The 25,905-nt window shown below is 43.5% G+C and overlaps 1 protein-coding gene across 1 annotated transcript in view; it reads right to left on the minus strand.

Moving 5' to 3' along the window:
- Positions 1-25,905, minus strand: part of SLC7A14 (solute carrier family 7 member 14) — an 80,951-nt gene that overhangs the window by 9,161 nt on the left and 45,885 nt on the right. Inside the window, exons 3-5 of the mRNA XM_061637317.1 lie at positions 16,303-16,539; positions 14,852-15,069; positions 7,064-7,210 (exon numbers count right to left, since the gene is read on the minus strand). Of these exons, the coding sequence (XP_061493301.1) occupies positions 7,064-7,210; positions 14,852-15,069; positions 16,303-16,539 (602 nt within the window). The remainder of the gene's footprint in view (positions 1-7,063; positions 7,211-14,851; positions 15,070-16,302; positions 16,540-25,905) is intronic.

The following is a 25,905-nucleotide window of genomic DNA, read 5'->3' on the forward strand; positions in this document are numbered from 1 at the left end:
GTGACGGCCTCCTACTTGGATGGATTTAAAAGAGGATTAGACAAATTCATGGAGGATAAAACTATGGCAACTAGCCACAGTGGCTGTGCTCTGCCTCCATGGTTGGAGGCAGTATACTTCTGAACACCAGTTGCTGGAAGCAGAGCCGCCCCTAGGCATCAGGAAGTGGGGCAGTTGCCCCGGGCCCCACGCTTTGGGGGGAGCCGTGCTTGGTGATCTGCTCACTAGCCGGCTCCTCCCTCCCTGCCTGCTCGCCTTCGCCAGGCAGAGCGCAGCACTTGCTCTCTCTGTTTCTGCCCGGGATGTGGGCTCGCTTGACTGCCCGCCCACCCGCTATGCCGAAGCCGCTGCTGCCACCGCTGCTCCTGCTGCGGTCAGTGAGCAGTAGCTGCCCCGGGGACAGCAAGCTGGACCTGCAGTTCCGGGACTGGTGCCTGCGCACCTACGGCGGTGACTCAGCCAAGACCGTGACCTGGAGCAAATGTGGGAAGCCCCCAACTTTGCTTTTGCCCCGGGCCCCGCACATGCTAAGGGAGGGCCTGGCTGGAAGCTGCAGGAGGGGAGAATGCTCTTGTGCTGAGGTCTCACTTGTGGGCTCCCCATAGGCATCTGGTTGGTCACTTGGAGAACAAGATGTTGAAGCAGACGGGCCACTGGCCTTATCCAGCAGGCTGTTCTTAGGGAAAAGCCCAGTGTGATCATAGCTAGCTCACCAGCCGACAACAAAAGTATACAACACTAGTGCAAAATGCACTCCATTGGGAAGGACATCCCAAAGCCTAACAGATACCACCAAGAAGGCCCTCCCATACACCCCCCCTTCTGGACCTCACTGGGGGCAGGGCAGCACTGGAGTAGGGTCATTCAGCATTCAAGCAGATTGCTATGGGAGGAGGCACTTCTTTAGATATTTGGGGCAGAAGTCATTCAGGGCTCTATGTATGTCAACAATAGCACCTTGAGTCGAGCTCAGTAGTGAATTGGCAACCACTGCAGATCTTTTAGGACTGGTATAATATCTGTGCAGCCAGCAGTATAAAAATTTCCAGCACCGAGAGAGCAAGACCTAAAATTAAATTCACAGTACAACAACAAAACCAACAGCACAATATAAGGTCAGTGTGACAAAATGCATCATATTGCAAGATCAATGATTTTAGAAGCCTTGAAAAGTTTAAAAAACAGCTTCACCTGGCACTAAAAAGACTATGCTAGGCAAAGATGCCAGGCAAGCCTCTCTGCGGAGGCTATTTCATAGCTAGGAGCCCACCACTGAAAGACCCTCCCCTAGGGATGGAGGAGAAAGTCGATTCAGTCTGCATTTAAAGTTGAACATTTTCCAAGAACAATATGAGAACCCAAACACAGACATCCTTTGAAATTTGCACTTATCCAAATTTTGCAATGCTGTTGTCGAGCCAAATAAAATGCAGGTATTAGGGGAAAGTATGTATAAAAATGAATATATTAGTGAAAGTGGCATACAAAATCCATTACATTAGGGGAAATTGCTTGCGAAAGTGTGTACGCTAGTCAAAACTGCATATGAAAATGTGTTTGTTAGAAGAAATTCACACTGAAAATGCTGAAGAATTTCCATGAGGGTTTTCATTTTTTAAAATCTGCCAATTCTGCAGAAATGTGGAGAACTGAATTTAAGATGGGGAAAAAATGAGAAACCGAGAGAACAGAAAATGGACAGATCCTTTCATCCCTACTCTCTCCTCATAAGCCGTTTGCCTCACTTCACTTGGCAGGGTGACACAGAGCAGAGCCTCTGGAAAGGGTGACACAAAGCAGAGCCACTGGAAAGGATCTCAAGGGTCAGGCAGGCATATATAGGAGAAGGAGATCTTTCAGGTAAGCTGGTACTAGTTATGCATCACTGAGCCATCAACATACTGGTCTTCAAGATGTTTAAAGAATCCCAAATATCATGGTTGGAAAAGACTTTTGCTGGAGTGTCACTGATACTTAGGGTAGACAGAATCAGGCCAGATGAATCGAGCATCTTCCTTGGCATAAGGTGGCTTGTTGTTTTTCTTACTGCAAAATCAAAGCCAGCTTTGGGTAACTCATTTAGTATGAGCATAGAGAGAGATGAACGAAATATCAAGTTAAAGCTCAGGACATGTAGGCTTGCAGGTCAAAACAGTAGTGCTTTGTTGTTGTTGTTCATTTGGTCCCTTAAATCAGATACACTCAACAAGAGAAAATCAAAACCTGAAGTGGCTGTACACAGATGTAGAGCTCTGGCTTCATTTGACTGAAATGTGTCATCTCTAGTCATTAGATCAGCTACTAAGATGTTGTGAAATGTTTATGAATATTCCAATAGTTCAGAAGTTTGAAAAACTGTTGGCAGCCAAGGTCAAGCGTTGCTGTTGGGGAGGATTGCAGAGAAGCCAGGAAGCAGCACTATCACAACAATAGTTAACTGTTAGGCTGAGTGTGTGAATGGCATGCGTGGGGGTGGTATGTGAACTGGGGGTGTGAGTAGTATGTGTATTGTGCATACACAGTGTGTGCGTGTGCGAGAGAAAATATGAATGAAGAATGGACACAGAGAAAATTGCAAATAGCAAGACTGTCACAACAGGCCTTGGCCAAGACATTTTCCTGCCTGAGTTGAGGGACAGGATGGTGCCCCTCCATTCCATGCACCAGATGAGCAGATGAATTTTACCTTGGGAATGGGACAGCATTATTCACTGCACCTGAGGGCAGCCGGTGAGTGCGAGCACAGGGCATGCTATATGACCCACTTAGCTCTGTCTGCCAGTATATACTGGCTGAGACAGCTGCCTCACTCTTCCTAATGGTAGGATCCATATTGACAAGCAAAACCTAGCATGAGTCAGAAGTGCCAAGGCTGTATTTTAAAAATATGCAGTAAAAGATGTCTAGAAGTTATGTCATACAGCCCACTCCACTGCTGCTCTCCTGTGCTCTTGCTGAAAGCTCTATGCTGTTATGCTAATTTGAAACCTGAATGTAAGTTCTTATGCATTGCAAAAACAAATCAAACCAAATGTTAGAAGCAAGCATGTGATTGGGAAGATGCTTTAAAAGCAAAAAGGTTTTTTTTTAGCGATTAATAAAATCCTGGCAGAGTTTATATTTATATAGCTCTTCACCTATTTATTTTGACATGAGATTTTCCTTTGAAATGTATTTCGAAATAGAGGTGTAACAATATACAGCAGGATTGCTAATTATAAGAGAAGGAAATGAAACTCAGATTCAACAGCCTTTAGTATATTATGGGTTGGCTTATGGGACAGTTAGTGTGTGTAAAGCAGCCTGAGCAGAGGTAGGCTAACTATTAAGAGAGTTTGGGTGTGTAAGTTATCTAGGCAAAATCATAGGGTTGCATTCAATGTAGCACAAAGGTGAATGGTCTGTCAAGGATTTCTCCTTGTTTTCTGCACCTCTTTTCTCCCAGCGCACCCCCTAAATCTGTTCTTGGCTTTTCCCCAATCCCTCAGAGTAGATTTGGGGATGGCATGGGGTGTGCATGGAAGAAGGGGGGAGGGAAATCCTGTTGCACTAGTGCTAATCTTTGTGCTAGTGCAAGAATTAAGTTAAATAGCATCCATAGTTTTATCTCTATGTCTATACTGAGAGATATATAGATAGATACTTGACTGGAATGTTGTTTTGCACAAGATTTTAAATACCTGCTGAAAACTTTTCTGCTCTTCTAGGCTTATGCAGGTAGTTAGGAAGATGTCTCTTTGCAATAGCTGCCTTTGTTTTTACTGTATTTTTAATTGTTTTTATTATTAAGGTTTTTATTTGTTGTAAACAGCTTTGATGTTTTTTGAAATGAAATAGCAGTATACAAACATGTTTATAAATAAATATAACATAAATAAAATCTGTAAGCACTGTATAACAGTTACCCTAACAGGCTGGGTATAAATAAGATGTGGGGATCTAGTGGCCCTCCAGATGTTTGTTGGACTGCAATTCCCATGAGCCCCAGCCAGCATGGCCTAGGAGGAATGATGGGATATGGAGTTCAACAATATCTGGAGGGCCACAGGTTCCTTACCCGTTATAAAGAAATAAACAGAAATCATGGTGCCAATCACCCATACCCTCTCATGCACTGAAAAAAACGTGTGAGGTGTTTGTGGGATTGTGCTGCAAATCCAACATGAAAAAGACAGCTCTATCTCTCTGTTCCATCTGAATTGGGAGAGGCAGTTGAGGTGTTAGACTATTGCTTGGAGGCAATAATGGGCTGGATGTGAGCCAATAAATTGAAACTGAATCCTGAAAAGACAGAGGTGTTATGTGCCTTGAATTCTTATGTCTGGGAGTTGGGGAGACAGCCTATCCTGGACAGGTCCACTCCCCTGAAAGGATCAGGTCCACAGCTTGGGTATGCTCCTTGATTCAATCTTGGCGCTGGAGGCTCAAGCGACCTCAGTACTAGAACTGCCAGCTGACTCATGAGCTACAGCCTCTTTTGGACAGAGATTAGTTGACATACCTGCATTGGGGATTGACCTACTAGAGAACACCCCTGGCTGTGTTAATTGGTTCATTTTCAACTGGTTCAAAATCAGAGCTTGGAAAAGTTACTTTTTTGAACTACAACTCCCATCAGCCCAATGCAGTGGCCATGCTGGCTGGGGCTGATGGGAGTTGTAGTTCAAAAAAGTAACTTTTCCAAGCTCTGTTCAAAATGCAGTGGTCAGATTATTGGCTGGGTTCCTTTTAGATCTCATATAACCCCTGGTATTGGTTCCCGGTTTGTTCTGGGCTTAATTCAAGGTGCTCATGCTAGTCTTTTAAACCCTAAATAACTCAGGACCCATATATCTGAAGGACTACCTCCTTCCCTACGAGGGATGGGGAAAAAATCAATTCAGTTTGTGTTTCGAGCCAAATTGAACAAATTTGCACTTTCTGAAAAAAATGAGCCAAAGCACAGCAATCCTTCAAAATTCACACTTATCTGAATTTTGTGATGCAGTTCTCCAATCATAGAATGTTTGCATAAATAAGGTGAAAGTGTTCATTAAAATGAATATTTGAGGGGAAATAACATACAAAAAGCATTGTATGAGGAAAAATTGCTTGCAAAAATGTGTACATCAGTCAAAACTGCAGAATTAATTATTAAGAGAAATTTGCACTAAAATACTGAAGACCTTTCATGGGGATTAATAAAACATCCACAAATTGCTGCAAAAACCTGGAGAACTGAATTTAAGATTGGGAAAAATGAGAAACGGAGAAAACTGAAATTGACAGATCTTTCCATCCCTGTTCCCTACAAAACACAAACCAAAGTCACATTTCCTTTTTCTCTGCACACATTGTTTTATTTACCCATTCATTTGTTTTATTAGTTTACTTTTATAAGCCTTTGCACACATTATTGCTATGCGTGCATCATGATGCCATTATATTTGCATCATTATATATTATATATATTTGTATTTGTATCCTTACACAATGCAATTCACCTGGGCCAGATCCAGAAAGTTTGTAGCTTTTTTCACACCAGTGTTGTATATTTTTGGGGGAATTAGCATTTCATGATTACTGGGTTCCTGCAATCAAGGAACACTTTAAATAAGCTTTAAGTATGTATAACCTCCTAAATCTTTCTTGTGTAATTGAACTATAAAGCATTTTCATGCATGTATGTTCTGTGGAACTGCTATTTACTCAAGGCCGGTTATCAAATATGCTAAGTGTTACCTGCTTATCATAACAGGAGAACAATAGATGCATAGGTGTGAGTGCAAATGCATTTCTTTCTAGCTATCAGGCTGGACTAAGAGAGACATGATATGTGCTGAAGGCCAGGATAATGACAGGAAGAGGGGGGATATTCGGAAAACCTCAAGGATAAACTATCTTGTAACTGAATGCCAGCCTGGACACCTTGGTGACAACTGAGCATCCCACACCAACAGTCTTGATGTCAGAGGCACCAAGTTGGTGTGGAGACAATATGCGATCCTGATGGGCAGAGATGTGCCAAAATGTTTACATTATGTCTTCCAAATGGCTGTGGTAATATTGGGACCCTGCGAAGGCTTCAAAGACCTCCCGAGGTATAAAACACCTCCTCACCTAGAAGCAAGCAGAGATATTCACTACAGCCAACACTGGGGAGACTGCATGCATGCCCCCATCCTTCTCTAGACTCTTCACATGTTACAGCATGCTTGACCAGCATTGTTTGCACCATTGGTGCGAGTATGAAAAATTAGGAATACTGAGAAACCTAGGATGGCATACTTGCATTGGGGATTGACTTACTAGAGAACACCCCTGGCTGTGTTAATTGGGCATTTTCAATAAACCCTTTACAACTTCTATCTTGGTGTGGTTTCAAGCTCTTTCTGCAGTAGCCCGCTCCTATGTCCTGATCAACCAGATGCTCTGGGTAATTGGTAACATTTATTTCTCTGTGCCATAAAGACTCCACTACTACTACTACTGTCCCTGATCTTCACTACTGACACTCGGACTGGCCACACACATGCTGGCCACGTGTTCAGAAGCTATGTGAAGGGCCGAGCAGGATCCCCTCTTGTGTGGAGAAGGCCTATGTGCATACACTGGTGTAGATGAAGGCCCCCTTCACATAATTGCCAAATGTGATGCCACCAGGGAGGATCATGGTTTATGGGCACATCAGCATCAGGGGGCTGAAGTTGGCAGGTGTCGTGACCCCATTCTCCCCCACAAACACCCCTAACATCTTTGTATAAATTAGAACGTCTTTCTTGCTGCAGTTGCTGACTGAGTTTGTACAAAGTTGTGGTTTTCCAAATATTATCAATCCACTGCTGTTGGAAGGTTGCTTGGGCACTTTGCATACATTGTCTTCATGCATCTTAACAACAAGCCTATTACATGAATCAATATGATTATCCTCAGGGTGCAAGGGTTGGACCAAGGAGATATAGAAGGTTGCCTAAGATTTGAACCAGGGATTTCTTGGTTTGCATTTATATTCTCAGCCATCACACTACACCTTCCTGTAAAATAGAGAATTGTACTGAATGCAATTGGAAAATGTGTTACTTACAGACACATATGCAGTCAGGCATGTGACTAGTGAGGCAGTGATGGCATAAGGGATGGAAGTGTTGGGATTCTTTGCTTCTTCTCCAGTGGTAGCAATGATGTCAAATCCAATGAAGGCATAGAAGCAGGTGGCTGCACCTTGTAGCACCTGCATGATCAATAGACTCAAATTCAGACAGATTAAGGCTACAGTGCCATTCCCCCTTACCTGGAAGTAAGCCCCACTGAACTCAGTAGGACTTACTTCTAGCTAGACATATGTAGGATTCTGCTATTATGAACACAGATTGAAAGATAGTGATAAAGCGTCTTGAAGACAAAATTAATATTAAGATAGGCTGAAGAAGCTAAATATGGTCAGTTTGGGAGCGAGAAGTAAAAATGGAATATATCCAGCATTTTGTAATATATAAAAGGAAGGTAGATGAAAACAAATCCTGTTTGCTAAGGACAGTATGAGGAACAGTGAATTTAAATAATGGATGGAGAACCTATGATCCTCCATATGTTGCTGGACTACAACTCCCATAATTCCTATCCATTGGCTATGCTGGATGTGGCAGCTGAGAGTTGCAGTCCAATAAAATCTGGAGGGCCATAGCTTCCCCATCCTTGATTTAAATTGTAGGGAAAATAGGTTGGAAATGAATATGGGGAATAACTTTTTAACCATGACAGCAGTACAAAATGGCATAAATTCTCTAGGTTTGTTTTCCTTTAGTGTTGCTCAAGTACTGCTTTTCTGCAATTAGCTGGAAGCGGAGTCTGCAAAGATATTGCTTTTCTATAATTAGCTGGAAGCAGAGTTAAAATGAAAATTCCACAAGTTACTTAATATAGTGCTACATTATCTGGCAATAGCCATCCCCGTGGCCAAGAGTCTTCTATAATGTTTACTTAGATGTCCCCTGCAACTTTAATTAGAAGCTTCCTCCTGTCAGTGTATGCCTCTTGTTGCTTCCTGTTCAGTGCAGTTCTCACATTATTGACAAATCCCCTCTTATATTTCCCTATTACGTGGTCTCTGTTAATTACTGGTTTCCATTCATTCTCTCTCCATTTCTTTCTTTTGTAGTTAAATAATCAGGCTGCACTAAGCAGGAATAAATTAGATGCAGGAGAAGCAATTTATTTCAGAGGAGAAAGCTTCTAACTAAAGGCACAGTAGTTCTGAAAAGGTTCAATAGTGCTTTGCCTGTCTACCAACAGCAGGCTGACACTTTGTGATTCAAGTGTGTATGTGTGTAGGGGAAATCACCACAGAACAAGAAGATAATATAGAAAACCTTGGAATATTCTAAAATGTGCGTAGTTCTGATCTGGTTGAGGGTCCTTTGCAATTAATTGCCTTTTGGATTAAAAACAAAACCTTGTGGTGTTCTAGTCACAGAATTTCTCATGACATGTAGTTTGACTGCAGAGAATCCTCCCCACCCTTTTTGTTTGGTTTTGTTCTCCAGAATCTGAAAAAATGCTACAAGAAAAATGAAGTTGAATTGTAATCTTGTAAGATGTTTAAATAGAGGAGGTGGAATGTTAAATTGTATGGTTTGTAAAGTAGAGAGGGAGATGGCTAAGGCCAACCCAAGACTGCAGAAGGCTGTGAGCTCAGTGGTAGACCATCTGCTTTGCATGCTAAAGGTCCCAGGTTCAATCCCCAACATTCCAGGTAGGGCTGAGCGAAATCCTGTCTGGTACCCAGAAGAGCTGTTGCCAAACAGTATAAATAACATTGAGCTAAATGGACCAATAGTCTGACATTAGTCCATAAGGCAGCTTCCTATGTCCTTTGTTCCTATGACATTTTGCTGCCTGGGGCAGAACAGCAAATGTCCTCCCTGCCACAACTACCTAAATCGAGATGCATACAATCGAAGGCTCACCAAGTTATTTTTGCACCTGAGGCAGATAATTCCATAACCACCTCTCCCTGGGAATAAAATGTGGTAATAATAAATTCCATAAGTAAGGGCCTCTCCAGGCACCTTTTTTATTGTGCATTTATGCACATTATTTGTGCTCATATGCAATCCCACTTTCAGTACTGTTTGCGCTTGCAAATGTTTTGGGACAGTCGCACTGCTTCATTTCCAGTGAGTGCATATCCTGTAACCTCTTACTGAAATCCTGTAACTTTTTACATTACAAATATTCTGATTTATTTTTGTCTTGCTTTTGTTGCACTACAGCCCCTCCCAACAGCAATAATGTGGTAGCATGGGGAAGCATTGCTTTCCAATAATGCAGAATAATTCCACCACTGATGCACTGTTATTGAACATCTTGCAATATACACTCATAATGAAGCACCACTTTGGAGGGGCCCTAACAGTTTGCTGTTCTTTCCTGTTGGGAGGCCACATGCAAGAGGGACAAATGTCTTCCACCTTTAACAGTTGTTTAGAAGGAGTTTCAGCAAGTATAGCTTGCATGACAGCCTACACAGGTGTGAATCACCTCCTGTACACAACTATCAATGGTGCAGGAACTCCATCACCTTTTCCATCTGAGTACCCTACTTTCATGACACTCCAAATCAGTTGCCTGAAGTGGCTGCCTCAGTTTTATCCCCAAATGTAGGGATAGCCCTGTCTGGATCGACAAGCAGGAGTATGCAATATAGAACAAGTGTGGGGAACCTTTGGCCCTCATGATATTGCTGAACTACAGTTCCCATCATCCCTAGCCATTGGCCATGTTTGCTGGGGCTGATGGGAGCTGTAGTTCAGCAACATCTAGCAGGCCAAATGTTCCCCACACTTGGCATAGAAACAGAAAACAGAAAGGAGGAGGCTAGACCAGGAGTAGCTGACACAGTGCCCTCCAGATGTTGTTAGACTCCAACTGTCATCAGCTCCAGCTAGAATAGCCAGTGGTCAGGAATGATGGAAGTAAGAGTCCAACAACATCTGGAGGGCACCATGTTGGCTACCCTGGGGCTACACCAAGGGAACAATGGAAAGATTGGGGCAGGTGGGTCCACCTGGGAAAAGATCGCCTTCTGTGCAACAAATTAAATGCTCCTTTGAAACAAATGGAGTGATTAACCGGTGACACTCCAGAAGCTGTTGGGCTCCAGCTTCCATTAATCCTGCCAACATGGCTAATGGTTAGGGAACCCTATCTTAAGCTCCACAGAAGTCTGCTCCCCTCTCTTTATTGTTGTTTCAATCTAGCAAGGTTAATTTTAAAACTGAAAGCCATCAACAATCTCCCCTTTCATGTTGCATTTTTTCTGGACCCGACCTTTAAGAGGCAAGCAGTATAAATCCAATTAATTAACTTGGAGCCTAGGCCAACACAGAATATTTGCAGTCTCTGCTCATCTTTGGATAAAAACTGATCTCAGCAAGGTTAGAAATCCAAATCTGTTTGAATTCCCAGCTGCACTTTCCGCTAACACATATAAAATAAGCATCAACCTGGCAACATTAGAAAGTGTGCATAAAGCAAACACTTTAGGCCCTTTATTATACTGAGAAGCAGCCAGACCAAATATCAGTGCATCCTTGGCAACTCCAACCTTCCCCAACCTGGTGCCCTCTAGGTGTTTTGCACTGTGATTACTATCAGCCCCAGCCAGCTGTGCTGGAGGGTGCCAGGTTGGGGAAGGCTACTCTACTCACATCAGACCCACTTTAGAAAGAGAAAGCATAGTGACATTTGCTTCTCTTGCTGTATGCAGTGGAAATTTAAAGCCCATTCTTACCCTATATGGGAAGAATCCATTCAAAGGCACATTTAAGTTCCACTGATTTCAACAGAAAAGTGTAAACATCTGCTTCACTCGCTTCTGCTGCAATTAATGGGACATAAGGCGGTTAACTTTGGCTCTTGCCATATTTTATTTTATTTTATACTGTTCTGCTCTCCATTCTCCAGACCAGTGATTCTCAAACGGTGCGCCGGGGCACACTGGTGTGCCGCAAGAGGTGGCTAGGTGTGCCGGGAATATTATGAAAGTATATTATTATTAAGTTATTTTTATTCATAGTTTAAAATATATTAATATATTTTTAATTTTGTACACGAAGTGTGCCAGAAATTTTTTATGTGTTTTACAGTGCGCCGCGAACCCAAAAAGATTGAGAACCACTGCTCCAGACCAAGGAAAATTTGGGCCCATTTAGAAGAGAAAGAGCACTGTTGTCTGTACAAGCTGGGAAAGAATATGTAGCCATAAACAAGGATAACTTGGGGCTTCTTGAAGGTGCAACTATTTGGGACAGTGGGAGATCCATGACTAGGGTAGCCATTTATGCATCATCATCATCATCATCGTCATCACCATCATCATCATTTATTCATCACTTTTCATAAACTACAAAACAACTTAATAATAAATTAAAAACCAAATACATAGAAAAAAGCAATAAAACCAAAAAAGAGGAAATGCATTACCACATAAGAGTGCACAGATTTACATAACATTTGCATATATCAATTTATATGCATAAATGCAAATTTAGAAGTAATCATTGCAGTTTAAATAGAAATACAACACATCTCCTCCACACCTGCTGCAATCCTAATAATTATCAGGCTCGACAGCTGATGCTCTTTGTAAACCTGCATGTTAAATGCAGTGATGCATTTTACATCCTGTGTAGCTTGGTCCTGAGACCATTCCCCTTATTTGTTTCCTGCTCATCAAACTATATGCTGCATGTGGCCCTCTCCTTATTTTATGTGGCCCTCAGCCTAATTTACAAAGCCCTTTGCAAGCAAGCAGTTCAGAAAGAGAGAGAAAAGGGGGATGTCTGCAAGAGAGAAAAGGGGTGGCAGAAAGAGAGAGAAAAAAGTGGGTGTCAAAGACAGAGAGAGAGAGAGAAAGAGAGGTGGTCATGTCCACCTTTGGCTCTGCCTGCCACTGGTTTCAGTCTCACTAAATGCAGTTGGAATGCAGTGCCAGGCAGATTACCCCCGAAGAATGTGGCCCTCAACAGAAGAAAGGTTGCCCAGCTTTGCTTTAAGTGATTTTTTTTTTGACACACTGGGCCCAATTTAGACACAGTTGAAAGCAAAGGGGCTTTCAGTTCCATTGATTTTAATGGCATGCATAGCCTGATGCTAAGGATTGGCAGTAAAGTGCTACTGAGCTCACTATCCAGAAGTGTGCATAAGATTGCAGCTATGCAGTGCAATCCTGTCCATGTTTATGGAAGTAATTCCCACTTGGTGGTATTCAACTAATGCATCCTCTCAGCGCAAGGATTTCTGCCTGCTCAACGGGACTCCCCCTCCTCCCATGTGAACCCAGCGCCATCCTGAAATCTATTCCAGAGGGTTGTGGGAACCTCTAGAACAGATAGAACAGAACCTCTAGGGGGCACATGGGGCAGAGGAGGGGGAAAGTTCCATTGCTCAAGCAGAAATCCTTATACTGCTGGAGCCGTGACTTAACGCAACATTGGACATAACACACTGTGCCCAATTAAGAGGCCTTAAACCCAGGAAAGTGTGCATGAAATTATAGCCATAGAAATGTGCACATCCTTCAGGATTGCACTCACTAACATCATACTTTATACCTGTGTCATTTCCATTCTCAGCAAGCCACTTAACTTGCTTTTTGGTGCTGTGCCTTTTATTATATGTCACTTATGGGATTAGTTGTAATTAGCCTTTTAAGTCATCAGCTCTCCAGAGAGCGTGATAACTGTGTTTATGCATTGTTAATTTCACTTGGTTGAACAATTCTGTTTTGGCCACCTTTAATCTTGCCAGCTGGAGAATGTGGTATTTTGTTTGTTTTCAACTGAAATGAAAATCTGGCACATTCTTTGGGGATGGTATTTTATTTGAAATGGACCAGTAAAAGAAAGGAACCTTCATTAAGCAATAGGTACCTTTGCTAAATAAGTACCATTTTAAGAAATCTTACAGCAGACAAGCGGAAATTTGTCTTGGAGGTGGATGATGGAGGTTTACATTATAGTTTGGCGAAGTGAGACAATTGCTGGAAAACAAGAAACTGTTACAGAGATTGGTGCAGGGATGGGCAAATTGTGGGCAGGGCTGGTGCTGGTATGCCTGGGCCCTTGGGCACCACCTTGTCCTGGGCCCGCAGCGCCAGAGCACAACCCCTCCATACAGGCCACGTGGGGCTAATAAACCCGCCTGTGCATCCCACTTACCTCTATCACTCCTGTAAATGATGCGCATGCTGTGTGCACATGCCTGCCATCAACCAAGATGGCAGCAGGGGCAGCAGACCCTTAGGGAAGACTGTGCCTCCATCTTAGTTGATGGCAGGCATGTGTGCACTGTGTGCGCATGCCTACCATCAACCAAGATGGTGGCAGAGGCATCAGCCCCTTAGGGAAGCCTCCGCCGCCATCTTGGTTGATGGCAGGCATGCACGTGCAGCGCACGCGTCATTTACAAGAGTGGCAAATGTAGCTGGGGCATGCATGGTCCACACTGACTGTATTGGGGGGAGGTGCCTGGGAGCTCCCTCTCTACAATCCTCAGCAGGGTTGGGAGCCAACTCTGCCATCGATTGCAGAACACAAACACTACCCTCCCACCCTAAGGAGGGGCCCCTCAGGAGCCCCTCTGGGCCACAGGGCCACTTGGCCAGGGCCCAAACTGGTCACCCCCTGGTACCGGCCCTGACTGTTGGCCTTTAGATGTGATTGGATTCCAATTCCCATCAGCCCCAACTCTGTGGCCAGGGAAGATGGGAGTTGCAGTCCAACAACATCTGGAGAGGTACAGCTTCCCTATGTCTGTTATACGGGCAACACTATCACACAGAATATTTGTTAAGTTATTACTGAGATGACATAAGGAGGCGGAGCAAGTAGAAGAGAGGTGATTGCATCGAACACTGCCATTCTGCCTCCTCTCCTCTGCAGCCCCCATAGACACTCAAAATCTGGGTTGGGGGACCCTCTAGAGCAGGTTTTGGTGGTGCATGGTGTATGGGAAAATCACTGGGAAAAATTGTAACAAGGAATTAGAGAGGTGAGCCCAATTCCCCTTCATGCCAAGATCTCCATATATTCTGGCCAGATAGGCCTTATGGCATGCTTCTTTGTTTTATTTATGTAACACAGGACAGTATAACTTTGAAGCTTGGGAGAAGTCCTTATCTGTTTAGGGGGGATAGCTGAGCTCATCTATGAAAATATTCGTAAACATTGATAAGGATTGGGAACGTGATCTTTAAGTCCGGTACAATTAATTAAGAAGTTATACACTTTAAGGGTGCTGGCCAATTAAACTTAATAAATAATGATAAGACTAAGACCATAATCACAACAACAGATGTGAGCCTGCACATAGGCCAGGGGGCTTTTGTGTATAAATAAGGCTCCCTAAATTCTGTCCAGGGAGCTTCGACACAGACCTTGACTGTGGAGGTGCTGTGTACTGGTTGGCCACCACCTGGGATCTCTTGGTTGTTGCCTATTTGGAGCTCCCAACAACTGAAAAGAGAAAGTAAGATCATCTTTGCTCTGTAGCTGTAGCCTCTTGTGTCCTTTTTGTTTGTTTGTCTGCTCTAAAATAAAAGCTTTGAACCTTCTCTACTTGTGCATTCTTTGTTTCTGTATCCCGCGAACCTCTTGCCTTTGGCAAGACACATGGGGAGAGGAGAGGAAAGAGGTATCCCATTGCGCATCTGAACACTGCTCATGCAGCACTGGCTACACACCCCAGGATCCTTATATGGAAGGGTGCATGCTCTGGATTTATCCTTGCAAAGAAAAAATGGAAATGCATGCAATATGATGCCCCTTTTGATTGCCAGGCTTTTAGGCTGATAATAGCCTAAGTCACTCACCCCTGACCATCCAAATGGCAAGAAGTGCCCTTCGGCCCAGTTTTCTCCATTAACATAGACAAGTCCAGCAATCATGATGAAGACCCACACAGCCAGGTTAATCACGTTAAGGACGTTGTTAAATCCCACAGAGTTCTTCACTCCCAAAGCGACGATGATAGTTACAATGACAGCAATGACCAAAGCTAGTAGATCTGGATATGATTCTTCTCCTTTACCTTTGAAAAAAGGAGGAGGGATATCTGTGACTTCTAGGCAGAAACAAAATAATGGGAAAGACATGACCTTGTGGGGAAATGCTTCCCCATGAGGCAATTACTGCTGTACAGCCATGCGTTGCTTACTCCTTTGTATGGGAGCATTTCCACAGCATTGTCACCAAGTGGCTTTCTCTGTGGTCCTCTCTTTTTTCAGACCATAGAAAGTCTGACTTGTTTCAGAAACAATGGAAGAGGAGTGCAATCTCCACAAGTGTAGGCTACCTTAGTGCCACTCTGCCTGTTTGTTGTGACAGTTGCAGTGACGTATTGGGCAGGTGAACATACGAACACACCTATATACATCAGTGCATCTTCATTGTTACCTTTCCAGTTGGTGCCATTTTGGGGGTGTGTGTGTGTGTTTTAAAAAAAACCTGTATTTTTGGCATATATCCTTAATTAAAAATGAAATCTTTGTTTAAATTTAATAGTGGTTAAAAGTAAGGGGATTTTTTTTAGTGCAAATTAAACCTCTGATTCTCCCCCTCCCTTAAAAAGCTATCTTTATGATCATGACATTTGTCTCCATGGTGATTTTTATTTCGTTTTTCTTTCATTTATCTTTTAATGTTCTCAAAGTAATTTTACAATATGGTTGAAATTTTTAAAAAGCATTTTAATGCAATTTTTGAAAATGACTGAAAATGGTTTGTAAGATGGTGGTCCCTGCTGTGCTCACATAAGGCTTGGGGCCAGCGGTCAACCAGATCAGGCATTGGTTGAGGGCCCCAGGGCTATGAAGGCACCTCACAGGCCTGACCCTTCCACCCACTCACTCACCATCTCATCTCAGGGCCCAGGACTGGTGGAGTTTTAATGGTGATGTGCGGGCATGGCTTTTGAATGGGAGCCAAGCTTGGCTCCCATCTGCAGTGGCCAGGTGGCTGTCTACTTTCATCTCGCCTTGCGTGGGCTCTGAGAAGAGCCATGACATTCTGGGTGAGGTGGCCAGGAGAATGCCTGTGGTGCTGCTGTGTTTTGCCATGGCAGCTAGAAAGGCATTTAAACTTAGATTTTTTTTTAAAGCTTGGGGACTGGAAATGTTGAAACAATGCACAAAATATTTCAAATTCAAACCATCTTGGCGTGCTCTGATTTCCAATCAGAATTCTGTTGCCTCTTGGAGCCTAACAGGCATCAGCAGGAATAGAAAATAGTTACAATGCTACACATATTCAGAGTAATTCTCACCCAGCCCATTCAAAGTCCCAACGCTGTCAATCATCCAGCGACTGATGGTGTGATTGGCCAGGGAGTCAAACATGCTGCTTAGAGCACTGGCGCCTGCGGCTGTGCCAATCAGATACTCCAGGATTAGGTTCCATCCGATGAAAAATGCCACAAACTCTCCCACTGTGACATAGCTGTAGGTATAGGCAGAGCCAGTGGTTTTGGGAACCCGCACACCAAACTCGGCATAACAAACCCCTAAACAAAGACACAAGAAATTTATGCAATCATAAGGAAATGCAGTCGAAACAAAAAGTAACCAATTAAAGCTGGAGCCATAGCATGAAAATGGCTGAGCTCTGGTGAAAAAATAGCAAAGCCATAACAGATTTGTCCATTTGAAGAATTCCTGCTTCTCTCCAAAGATTCCCTTCTCCATCATAGAGAAGTGGCCAAGGCATGCATTCCTAATTTTTTCTCCACGAATACAAAGGATTTATTTATTTATTATTCAATTTATATACCGCCCTTAGCGAAATAGCTCTTAGGATGGGGCTTACGGCTTACGGTGTTAAATCTGTCTACTCTTGGTGCAATGGACATGGCACCTTGGTTCTAACATCTTCTGCCTTTCCTGGCAGTGATACGCACTCTTCATAGGATAGCCAATCTCCTAGGCCAGGGCTGGGGAACCCTGTGGCCCGTCAGCTGTTGTCGGACTAAGCCATCACTGCCAATGGTCAGGGATGATGTACACCTGGAGGACCACAGGTTCCCAAGTTGTGTCCTATATGCTCTAGCAAAACATGATGTTACATCAGTCCCCTTTCTACCTCCTGATTGGTGGATTTTCTTTACTGGTTAATAGGAGATAAAAGCAGTTGTGTTCATCTACGTTTTGATGTAGCACGGAGCATCTGCTACACCCGCAATTAAAGCAAGTATATTGCTGATATTCTGCATGTTTCACTAGGATAGGATTATTTAGAACTGAGTTATTTGATTTATTTGTTGCTGCCTAATCTCCTACTCCCTTATCTTAAACCGGGGTGGTGGTCTTCCAGATGTTACCAAACTACAACTCTTATCGTCCTGAACACTGATTATAGTGGCTGGAGCTTATGGGAGTTGGAGTCCAACAACACCTAGAAGGCCACAAGTTCCATACATGCAACACCCCCCCACCTTAAACCCTAAACGAACTTCTGTGAGTTGAACCAGGAGCTGATTTCATGATTTGCCAAGCTCAAAATGTGCGCCCTTCCCCATGCACCAAGCTATTTGGACTATGCACTTGTTTAGAAGGGAGAGGTACATGAAAGTGTGAATTGGATTCTGGTGGCCTGTAACCAGGCAGGAGTCTAGTAAGTGTGTTTCCCCTTGTTTGGGTTTCCGCCTTTTGACAAGGTTTCTCCCTTGCCCTGGTTTGCTGGAGAGAATGTTGGAGGCTGCCAGGATGTAAAGTAAAGAAGCATATACCACCCCTTTCTGCTCTGCAGTGCAGGACAGATGGAACAGCATTTCTAACAGTCACAGCTAAGGATGTAGTTCTCCAGAGCTTCAGGGGGTCTTGGACCCCTGACTTTTTAAAGAACCAGGTCCATTTGTCTAGGCCCAGTGCCAGTGTGTGGCCAGGTTGGGCCCTGGCCGAGGGCCCCTTAGCGGGTCTCTCCTTAGGGCGGAAGGGTGGAGCCCGGTCTGTGATCTGCAGCAGTGTTGGGTCATGTGAGCGGAAGCTCCCAGGCACCTTCCCATACGTGTGATGTGGGCTTAAATAAGCCCACTTGCCTCACCTACCTATCACGTTAGCACATCAGAGAAAAATGACTAATTTGAAATGTGGTGTTGGAGAAGAGCTTTGCGCATACCATGGACTGCAAAAAAGACAAATAATTGGGCGTTAGAACAAATTAAACCAGAACTGTCACTAGAAGCTAAAATGATGAAACTGAGGTTATCATACTCTGGACACATAATGAGAAGACATGATTCATTAGAAAATACAATAATGCTGGGGAAAACAGAAGGAAGTAGAAAAAGAGGAAAACCAAACAAGAGATGGATTGATTCCATAAAGGAAGCCACAGAGCTGAATTGACAAGATCTGAACAGGGTGGTTTATGACAGATGCTACGGAAGGTCACTGATTCATAGGGTCGCCATAAGTCGCAGTCGACTTGGAGGCACAACAACAACAAATGTGTGCCCCACTCAATGTGTGTGCATGCCTGCCATCACCCAAGATGGTGGTGGGGGTGTCCCTAAGGGGTTGATGTCCATGCTGCCATCTTGGTTGATGGTACCTGTGTGTACACAGTGCACGGGACATGAACACTGACACAGAGGTAGGTGGGGTAGGCAGACTTATATAAGCCCTGCACCACCTGTATTGGGAGCTGGTGTTGGGGCAAACGGCACTGCGGCCTGGGCAGGCTGGTGCCCAGGGGCCCAGTCACACCTGGTGCCAGCCCTGCCTATGTCTCCAGTGTTCTATGAGCCAATCAGCATGAAAGGGGAGTGTGTTAGCCACTGAGAAGAGTCTTCTAACTTGCTTCCTTGTTTCCTGTTGACTGGAGCAAATCAGAGTGAAAGGAGTTCCTATTAGTTCCCACTTCAAAAAGCCAAGCTGTGGAGAGTGAGAATTCTGTAATTGCAAGAGAAACAGTGGATCCTGATGAAAGCATCCCATCTACATCATCAAGCAGTTTGGTAGTAGTAGGAGATAAGCATGTAGACACTGAATTCAGTAATTCAAGCAATATCTCCAGCAGTGAGAAAGGACAGTCAAATGGCGGCAGTGATAGCGAAGCAGAAAGCAGTAGTCAAGCCTGGCCAGATTATTCTACAATCTTAGAAGGTTGTATAATCTTAGAAGGGGGCGTGGCTGTGACTATTATGAAGGGACCCTGTACTTCTAAATTTGCCACTACACTACTGTTGACAACAAGCACTGGCTACCTGAGTCAGCTGGCTAATAGTAGGGCCATTTACTACAACAATAAAACACCAACTTTAAAAGGTATTTAAGTTGCTGGTAATGGTGTACAAAGCCCTATACAGCTTGGGACCAGGATACGAAAAAGATCATCTCATCCCTTGTATACCCAGTGGATCACTTCACTCTGCAGGACAGGGCCTCTCGCAGATGCCATCTTACAAAGTGTAAGAAACTGACCTTTAGTGTGGCGACACCTACCCTTTGGAACTCCTGCCCATTACATATCAAACAGCTGTCATCTCTATTATCTTTTTCGTGCCTATCAAAGAACTTCCTTTTCAAACAAGCCTTTTAAGTGGAGATTTTTATCCCAGTCTGCATCCTTATTGGACGTGAAATTGTTATATATAAAAAGACCAGGATGTCATATCAAATACGTAGGAAAGACCACAACTGACCTACGCACGCGCTTCAGGAACCACAAGTCGGCAATTTTGACAAAAAAAGTGGAGCAACCAGTTGCAAAGCATTTTAACATCGAGGGTCACAGCCTGTTGGACTTTTCCATTACAGCGATGGAGATGCCAGCAGATCCAGCAGCATTGACCAAAAAGGAGAATTTTTGGATTTACTCTCTGGACACATTGGCACCACATGGCCTGAACCTGGAGGATGGTACCAGCATCACTTAGCTTCTGCAGATGAAACCCCTCTGAGCATTCCATCCTCAAAGCTCTATAACTGCCACCTTGGAAACAGCATTTGTATGTTAGTAGCTGATGAAGGCGGAAGCTGAAACATTTTGGTACTACAATAAAAACCTCTGTTTGGTTAATCACAATTACGTTCATATATATATATATATATATATATATAATTGTAAGTATTTTTATTGTTAAGCTGCTTTGAGATGATTTATGGGAAGTAATTAATGAAATCAATAAAATCAATAAATAATAGCATAATAAAATCCATCCTTTCTAACCAGCCCCTCTTGGTATTGATAGCAGCAGACTTGTTACTGATTCAGGACTGTTCCTCCTCCTCTGTTCTGATAGACAGATAGTTATTAACATCACTTACATCAATAGCAGCAGCAGCAGCCCTGGCTGTTAATCATACCCTGTAATTCAGAGTGCATACACACCTCTCCTTTTTCATTCTAGTATGATAAGCAGGTAGCAAGGACACAATTTCTAGCCAATTCCACTTCACTGCAGGGAATTGTCGTCCCCCCCCCCCCAGGTTGACTTCATCGTTAATTCCGAAACTGTATGCTGGGGACATGCTTGTTATGTTGTGAGAACTTCCTGCATGTTGTAAAAATATAAATAATTCAAAGCTACCATGAACAGGGCTAACCTCTGCATGTGCGGAGCAGCAAATGGCACCCCTCCCCCCATCGTCAAGGTGCATTGTACCCAATAGGGATGGACAAATATGTCAATTTTAGTTTTTCAGTTTCCCAGGAAAGTTCCGTTCACATTTTTACATCAGTTTGATTTTCTTTTTCAAAAAAAGTCATCATGAAAATGCATCAGTATTTTAGTGAGCATTTTTCCTAATATAATTTTGCGTAATGTACACATTGTTGTAAGCAGTTTTGCCTATAGTATGCATTTTTCTATGTACTTTCACCAATGCATGCGTTTTCATGCACTCTTTCCCCTAACATATTATTTGGACTTGTGGCAGGAGCTGCTAGGATCTATAGATAGCCTGCCCCTTGTGGTGAGCCATTTAACTGCAGCTGGTGGCTTCTCAGTGAAGTATCCTTGGGCTCTGGATGAACTCCACCCATTGTGACTGGTCATTGACTTCTACTATATTCCAGCCGCCGTGCTCCAGCTGACAGTGATCACCTGTTGCGCATGAGGTCCCCGCGCTATAGCTGATCGCGTGCTACAGCTGATCAGCTGTAGCCCACGATCAGCTGTAGCACAGGGAGCTCACACGTTACAGCTGATCAGCTGGAGCATGGCAGCTGGAGCTCCCTGCGCTACAGCTGATCCCCCCACTGGTGCTGCTGTATTAGCAGAACACCAAAAAGCGGGCCCTACCGTACATAGAAAATCTAACAAACATAAAAAATAATTAAGGCCACAATCCAATACACACTTACCTGGGAGTAAATGTCACTGAACCCAGTGTCATCTCTATGGTGAAAATTCTAAATACGTTGCATTAGAAGTCTAGTCAATATGGGCAGAAAACTGCCTCCACATTTTACCTTCTGTCTCTGGATCCACAAGGGCTAGAGATGAGCTTTTTTGTTTTTAATGAAACCTGAGAATCCAGGCCACCTAATGGACTAAGTGGGCACCAGGTGGCATGGATAGAATCCGGGTAAAACCCAGCTAACTGGGCAATATGGCAACCCTAGTGGTGTGGGAACCATCAAAATGAGGGGGCAAAGCAAGGGCCAGTCCTAGAGATTTTGTTATCTGAAGCAAAGGACAAGGGAGTGGCCTCCCATTCCATGTACAGAAGCTGACTCAATTGGCAGCTGGATTTTATTTCGACACTAGGAATGGGGCAGTGGGCTCCACCACACTTGAAGGCATCAGGCCAACTTCGGGAGTGCAGAGCTGTGTCTTCTGACAGAGGGAAATGACCATGGAGCTCAGGAGGAACAGCACACCTCCAGCATTTGCCACCGGAGGTGTTTCTCTCTCGCTCTCGCTCTCTGCCTAATGATAGGGAGAGCCCAGCATTTTCTTGACCAGCATCACTTCAGACTGCTGCAGATGTATATAGTGGTGGCATCAGAGAAACAAATATTGTGGGGAGGGGCACACAGAAAGTGTGAAAGTGTGTGTACGTGTGTTTCAATTTCTGAGAAAGAAAAAAAACACATGAACACGCCCAAATACCTATTCATTATAACGGAGCTACCTTCAATGTGAGCATTTCAGCTTTCATTTAATTTCCAGCTGATGCCTGAGTTATAGTTTGTATATGAAAAGGGTCTTTCCTTCAAGTATCCACAACAGGACTGCAAGGGGGAGAGCAGTGGGGGGAGCTAATCAGGGTGTGTGTGTTTGCTCTTCTACGCTGCTTATTCATATGTATGTTTTTGTATGTTTTTGCATATTTGAACAGTCCACAAGGAATAATGCCATGGGGTGGCAATGGGAAGCACGCATCCCTCCTCCCTATATTTCCCACTACCCATTCCCCCAGCTTTCAGGGAGCCTTTTTAAAACAAACAAACAACCCTCCTCCTCCAAACCCACCATTTCTGAATAGGGCTGGGCAAACCTGTCAGTTTCGGTTCTTCTACATTTCCCATTTCTCTTGCCTTAAATTTAGTTCTCCACATTTCTACATCGGTTTGCATTTTTAAAAAATCTTCGTGAAAGAAGTACAAATGTTGAAGGATAGCTGTGTTTTGCATTGTTTTGGAAAGTGTGAGCTAGGTTCGTTTGCCTTTAAGATGAGACCTGACTTGAATTTCTCCCCATCCGTGCTTCTGAATTTGCAATCAGTCTCAAGAAGAGGATTCAAATTGCTGCCATTTTCATGTTAACCCTGTTTTTCTGCAAAGGTTACAGAATGTGCTAGACTGCACACACAGAAGCAGGCCGATGATATTAAATGCTCTTTAGTAAAGGTCTTGTATATTTCATGCACTTTTAAATGTTCTCGGATAATAAAAGCTTTCAAAGGGATATTTGAAACTTTTATTTCTGTCATGTAGCTCAGGAACAAGTAAGAATGATGGGTGGAGGGAGGAACCAATACTTATCCCCCCAGCAGGCCCTCCAACCATTGACTTGCCTAGAAAGTCATTATTCAAAACTGATTAAAAATGCATGCAAGCTGCAAACACAGGAGACGAGCGGATAAGTACATGCCTGAAAGATTTATGAAACAGATGCCTTGATGAAGACAGGTATTCTGTTCCTGGCTTTGACTTGAAAAATCATAGTGAAGTTGCCTGTTAACTTTAGCCCATAGGCAGATGAGCTTTGTTTTTGATGCTCACAATGATAATGACACAGATACCTGATTCATATGACAAGGTGGCTTGAGCTCCTGTTATAATTTTCATGGAATCATGGAGTTGGAAGGGCCTATAAGGCCACTGAGTCCAACCCCCTGCTCCATGCAGGAATCCAACTTACAGCATACCCGACAGGTGGCTGTCCAGCTGATTCTTGAATGCCTTCACCTCCCTAAGTCATTGGTTCCATTATCGTACTGCTCTAACAGGACGTTTTTCCTGATGTTCAGTCGAAATTTGGCTTCCTCTAACTTGAGCTCATTATTCCGTGTCCTGCGCTCTGGGACGATTGAGAAGAGACCCTGGCCCTTCTCTGTGTGGCAACCTTTCAAGTACTTGAAGAGTGCTTGTTGGCTGTGTGTGTTTGTGTGCTTAATTTTGTTTAAAGCAACACCACAGCAGCAGAGTAACAGCAGATGTTGAAATGCGAGTGTGCCAGCGTGTGCGTGCATTTGCCTAAGAAAGCAGGCTTTTACCCTGCATCATCACCACTGAGACTTGAGACTTAGTAAAATAAGAAAAGCTACTTTATTTGTAGAAATACATAGTAGATAGAAAGGCAAACCTAGTTCTAACTAAGTTGGAGGTGTAATGCCCAGGTGCGGGAGTTAGCCCCATGCTTGGATAGAGCAGAGACAAAAGAATATCTCCTCTCTCCCGGACAGTCAGAGGACAAAAGAGTGGAAAGGGCAGAAGGAGAAGGGCAGGTAAGCTTCCCTAAAGATGTAACAGTCTAGCGACAGAAGGAAGTCAGTCAGAGCATCACAGGTAAAGGTAAACAAGCCTATCCATCTGGAGGACCCTAGCTCTATCTTCCTTCTGGAGCTTAAACAAAAGAACAAAACAGGAGTTGCTCTTGCCCCACTTCCAACAATGCTAGCATATCTCCCCTCCATCTTCTCTTCTCAAGGCTAAATATGCCCAGTTCTTCCAGTCTCTCCTTTTCATATGAAACACTAGCAGAATTTCCTGTGCCTTGGTTATCCAAAGAGGGTCGTCCATTCATGAAAAACAGGAAGCATCCAATGGACAAGACAAAAAAGGAGGCCCAGCCTCAAAGAGGCTGAAGAGGAAAGCACTTTTTATTAACGCCCAGTGCATTTCAGTCCAATGGCCTTCCTCATGGCCTGTTCTACAAAACACAGGGCAACAAAGAATAAACTGTGGATATTAGGGAGGGATTTGAAATAAGAGGGGAAGCATCATGCAGGTGCAATGGGAACACTGGTTTTCTCTGGGCACTTTCAGATGCCAATTTAAAAGTTGTCTCATGGGCTCAGCAGAAGTAGGCCAGAATAAGAGGCAGGGTGGTAAGGCTAGGCAAGGCCCGGCAGGGCCAGACTGGGACAGTTGGGCAAATGATCCAATCTGGAACCAAGTACTGACCAGGGTAAGAAGGAGAGAGGGAGGGATCGAGACTGTTCTCCATGATGCCCACACTCCATATCTGTCATTGCAACCATTCAGCCATGATTATCAGGGTCACAAATACTTGTAGCCAGTAGCTACCAACCATGAAGGCCATTTAGCTAGTAACAGAACAATAACTTTGAAAAAGGGTCACAAAATTGTGTTGGAGTGAAGGAAGGAAGGAAGTGTGCTGTTTGTCATTAATAATGTCACTAATGAAGCCAATCTAATGTGTTGTGAAATTTATCCAAGCAATTATTAAAATGTTTCTCTTTCAGCAAAGCAAAAATATGTTTTGGTCTCTCTTGGATGGAGCCAAGCGCTGTTGCCTTTTTTCCTGTGGAAAACAACACAGATCTAATGCATTCCTGATACCCTGAGGGCAGATGTATCTGCCAAAAATCCAATTATTTTGCATCTAAATCAATTTGTGTATGTGACAGGCATGCAGCTTCTTGTTTATTGGCCTATTAAACATAGGCAGTAAAGAATTACTCCCAATTTTTTTAAAAATGGCCAGAGCTTCTGGCAAGAGGACCTAACGTGACTTTGCAATATTTCTTTGAATTAAGATTAGATTTGCAGCATTTCTTCAAATTAGGATTAGATTTGCCCAATTAGGCTGGCATGATTGTAGATTTTAAAAATAAGGTAAAAAAGAGAGACCCATGAAACAGACAGTTGGAAATGGATCTATGGCAATATTTATTTTTCTGTGTCTCAGCTTCTAAATAGTGCGACAATGACGTCACTGGTATGATAATCTGCTTGATGGTATCACTGAGGAACAAATAAACATAGCTGAAGAGTTTGGGCTTTCATAAGACTGGAAATGGGTTCCTACTTATAGCTTCTTTTTTTAAAAAAAAAAAATTCTTTGGCTCCTTAGTAGTGTAGTCCTAGCCATGTCTCCTCAGAAGTAAGCCCTACAGAATTAAATAGTACTTAATGGCACAGAATTAAACAGTAGGTACGTTACCGAGGCTATAATTGTGTAGACACTTACCTGGGAGTAAGTCCCATAGAACTCAGTTGGATTTACTTCTGAGCTGACATGTCTAGGACTGCACTGTAAGGCATGTGGGAAATTAGACTTTTCTGTCATAAAGGAGCAATTCAGAAGTTATTGTTTGTTTGTGAGGTAAGCTCCAGCCATCATGGCCAATAGTCAGGAATGGAACTGTAGTTCAGCAACATCTGGACGGCCCACCCCTGAGTTACACAGAGAGTTGCAGATTGCCCAAACTCATCCTGAGAACATCCAGCCTGT

This window comes from Rhineura floridana, chromosome 7 (assembly GCF_030035675.1).
Source record: "Rhineura floridana isolate rRhiFlo1 chromosome 7, rRhiFlo1.hap2, whole genome shotgun sequence".
Lineage (NCBI taxonomy): Eukaryota > Metazoa > Chordata > Lepidosauria > Squamata > Rhineuridae > Rhineura > Rhineura floridana.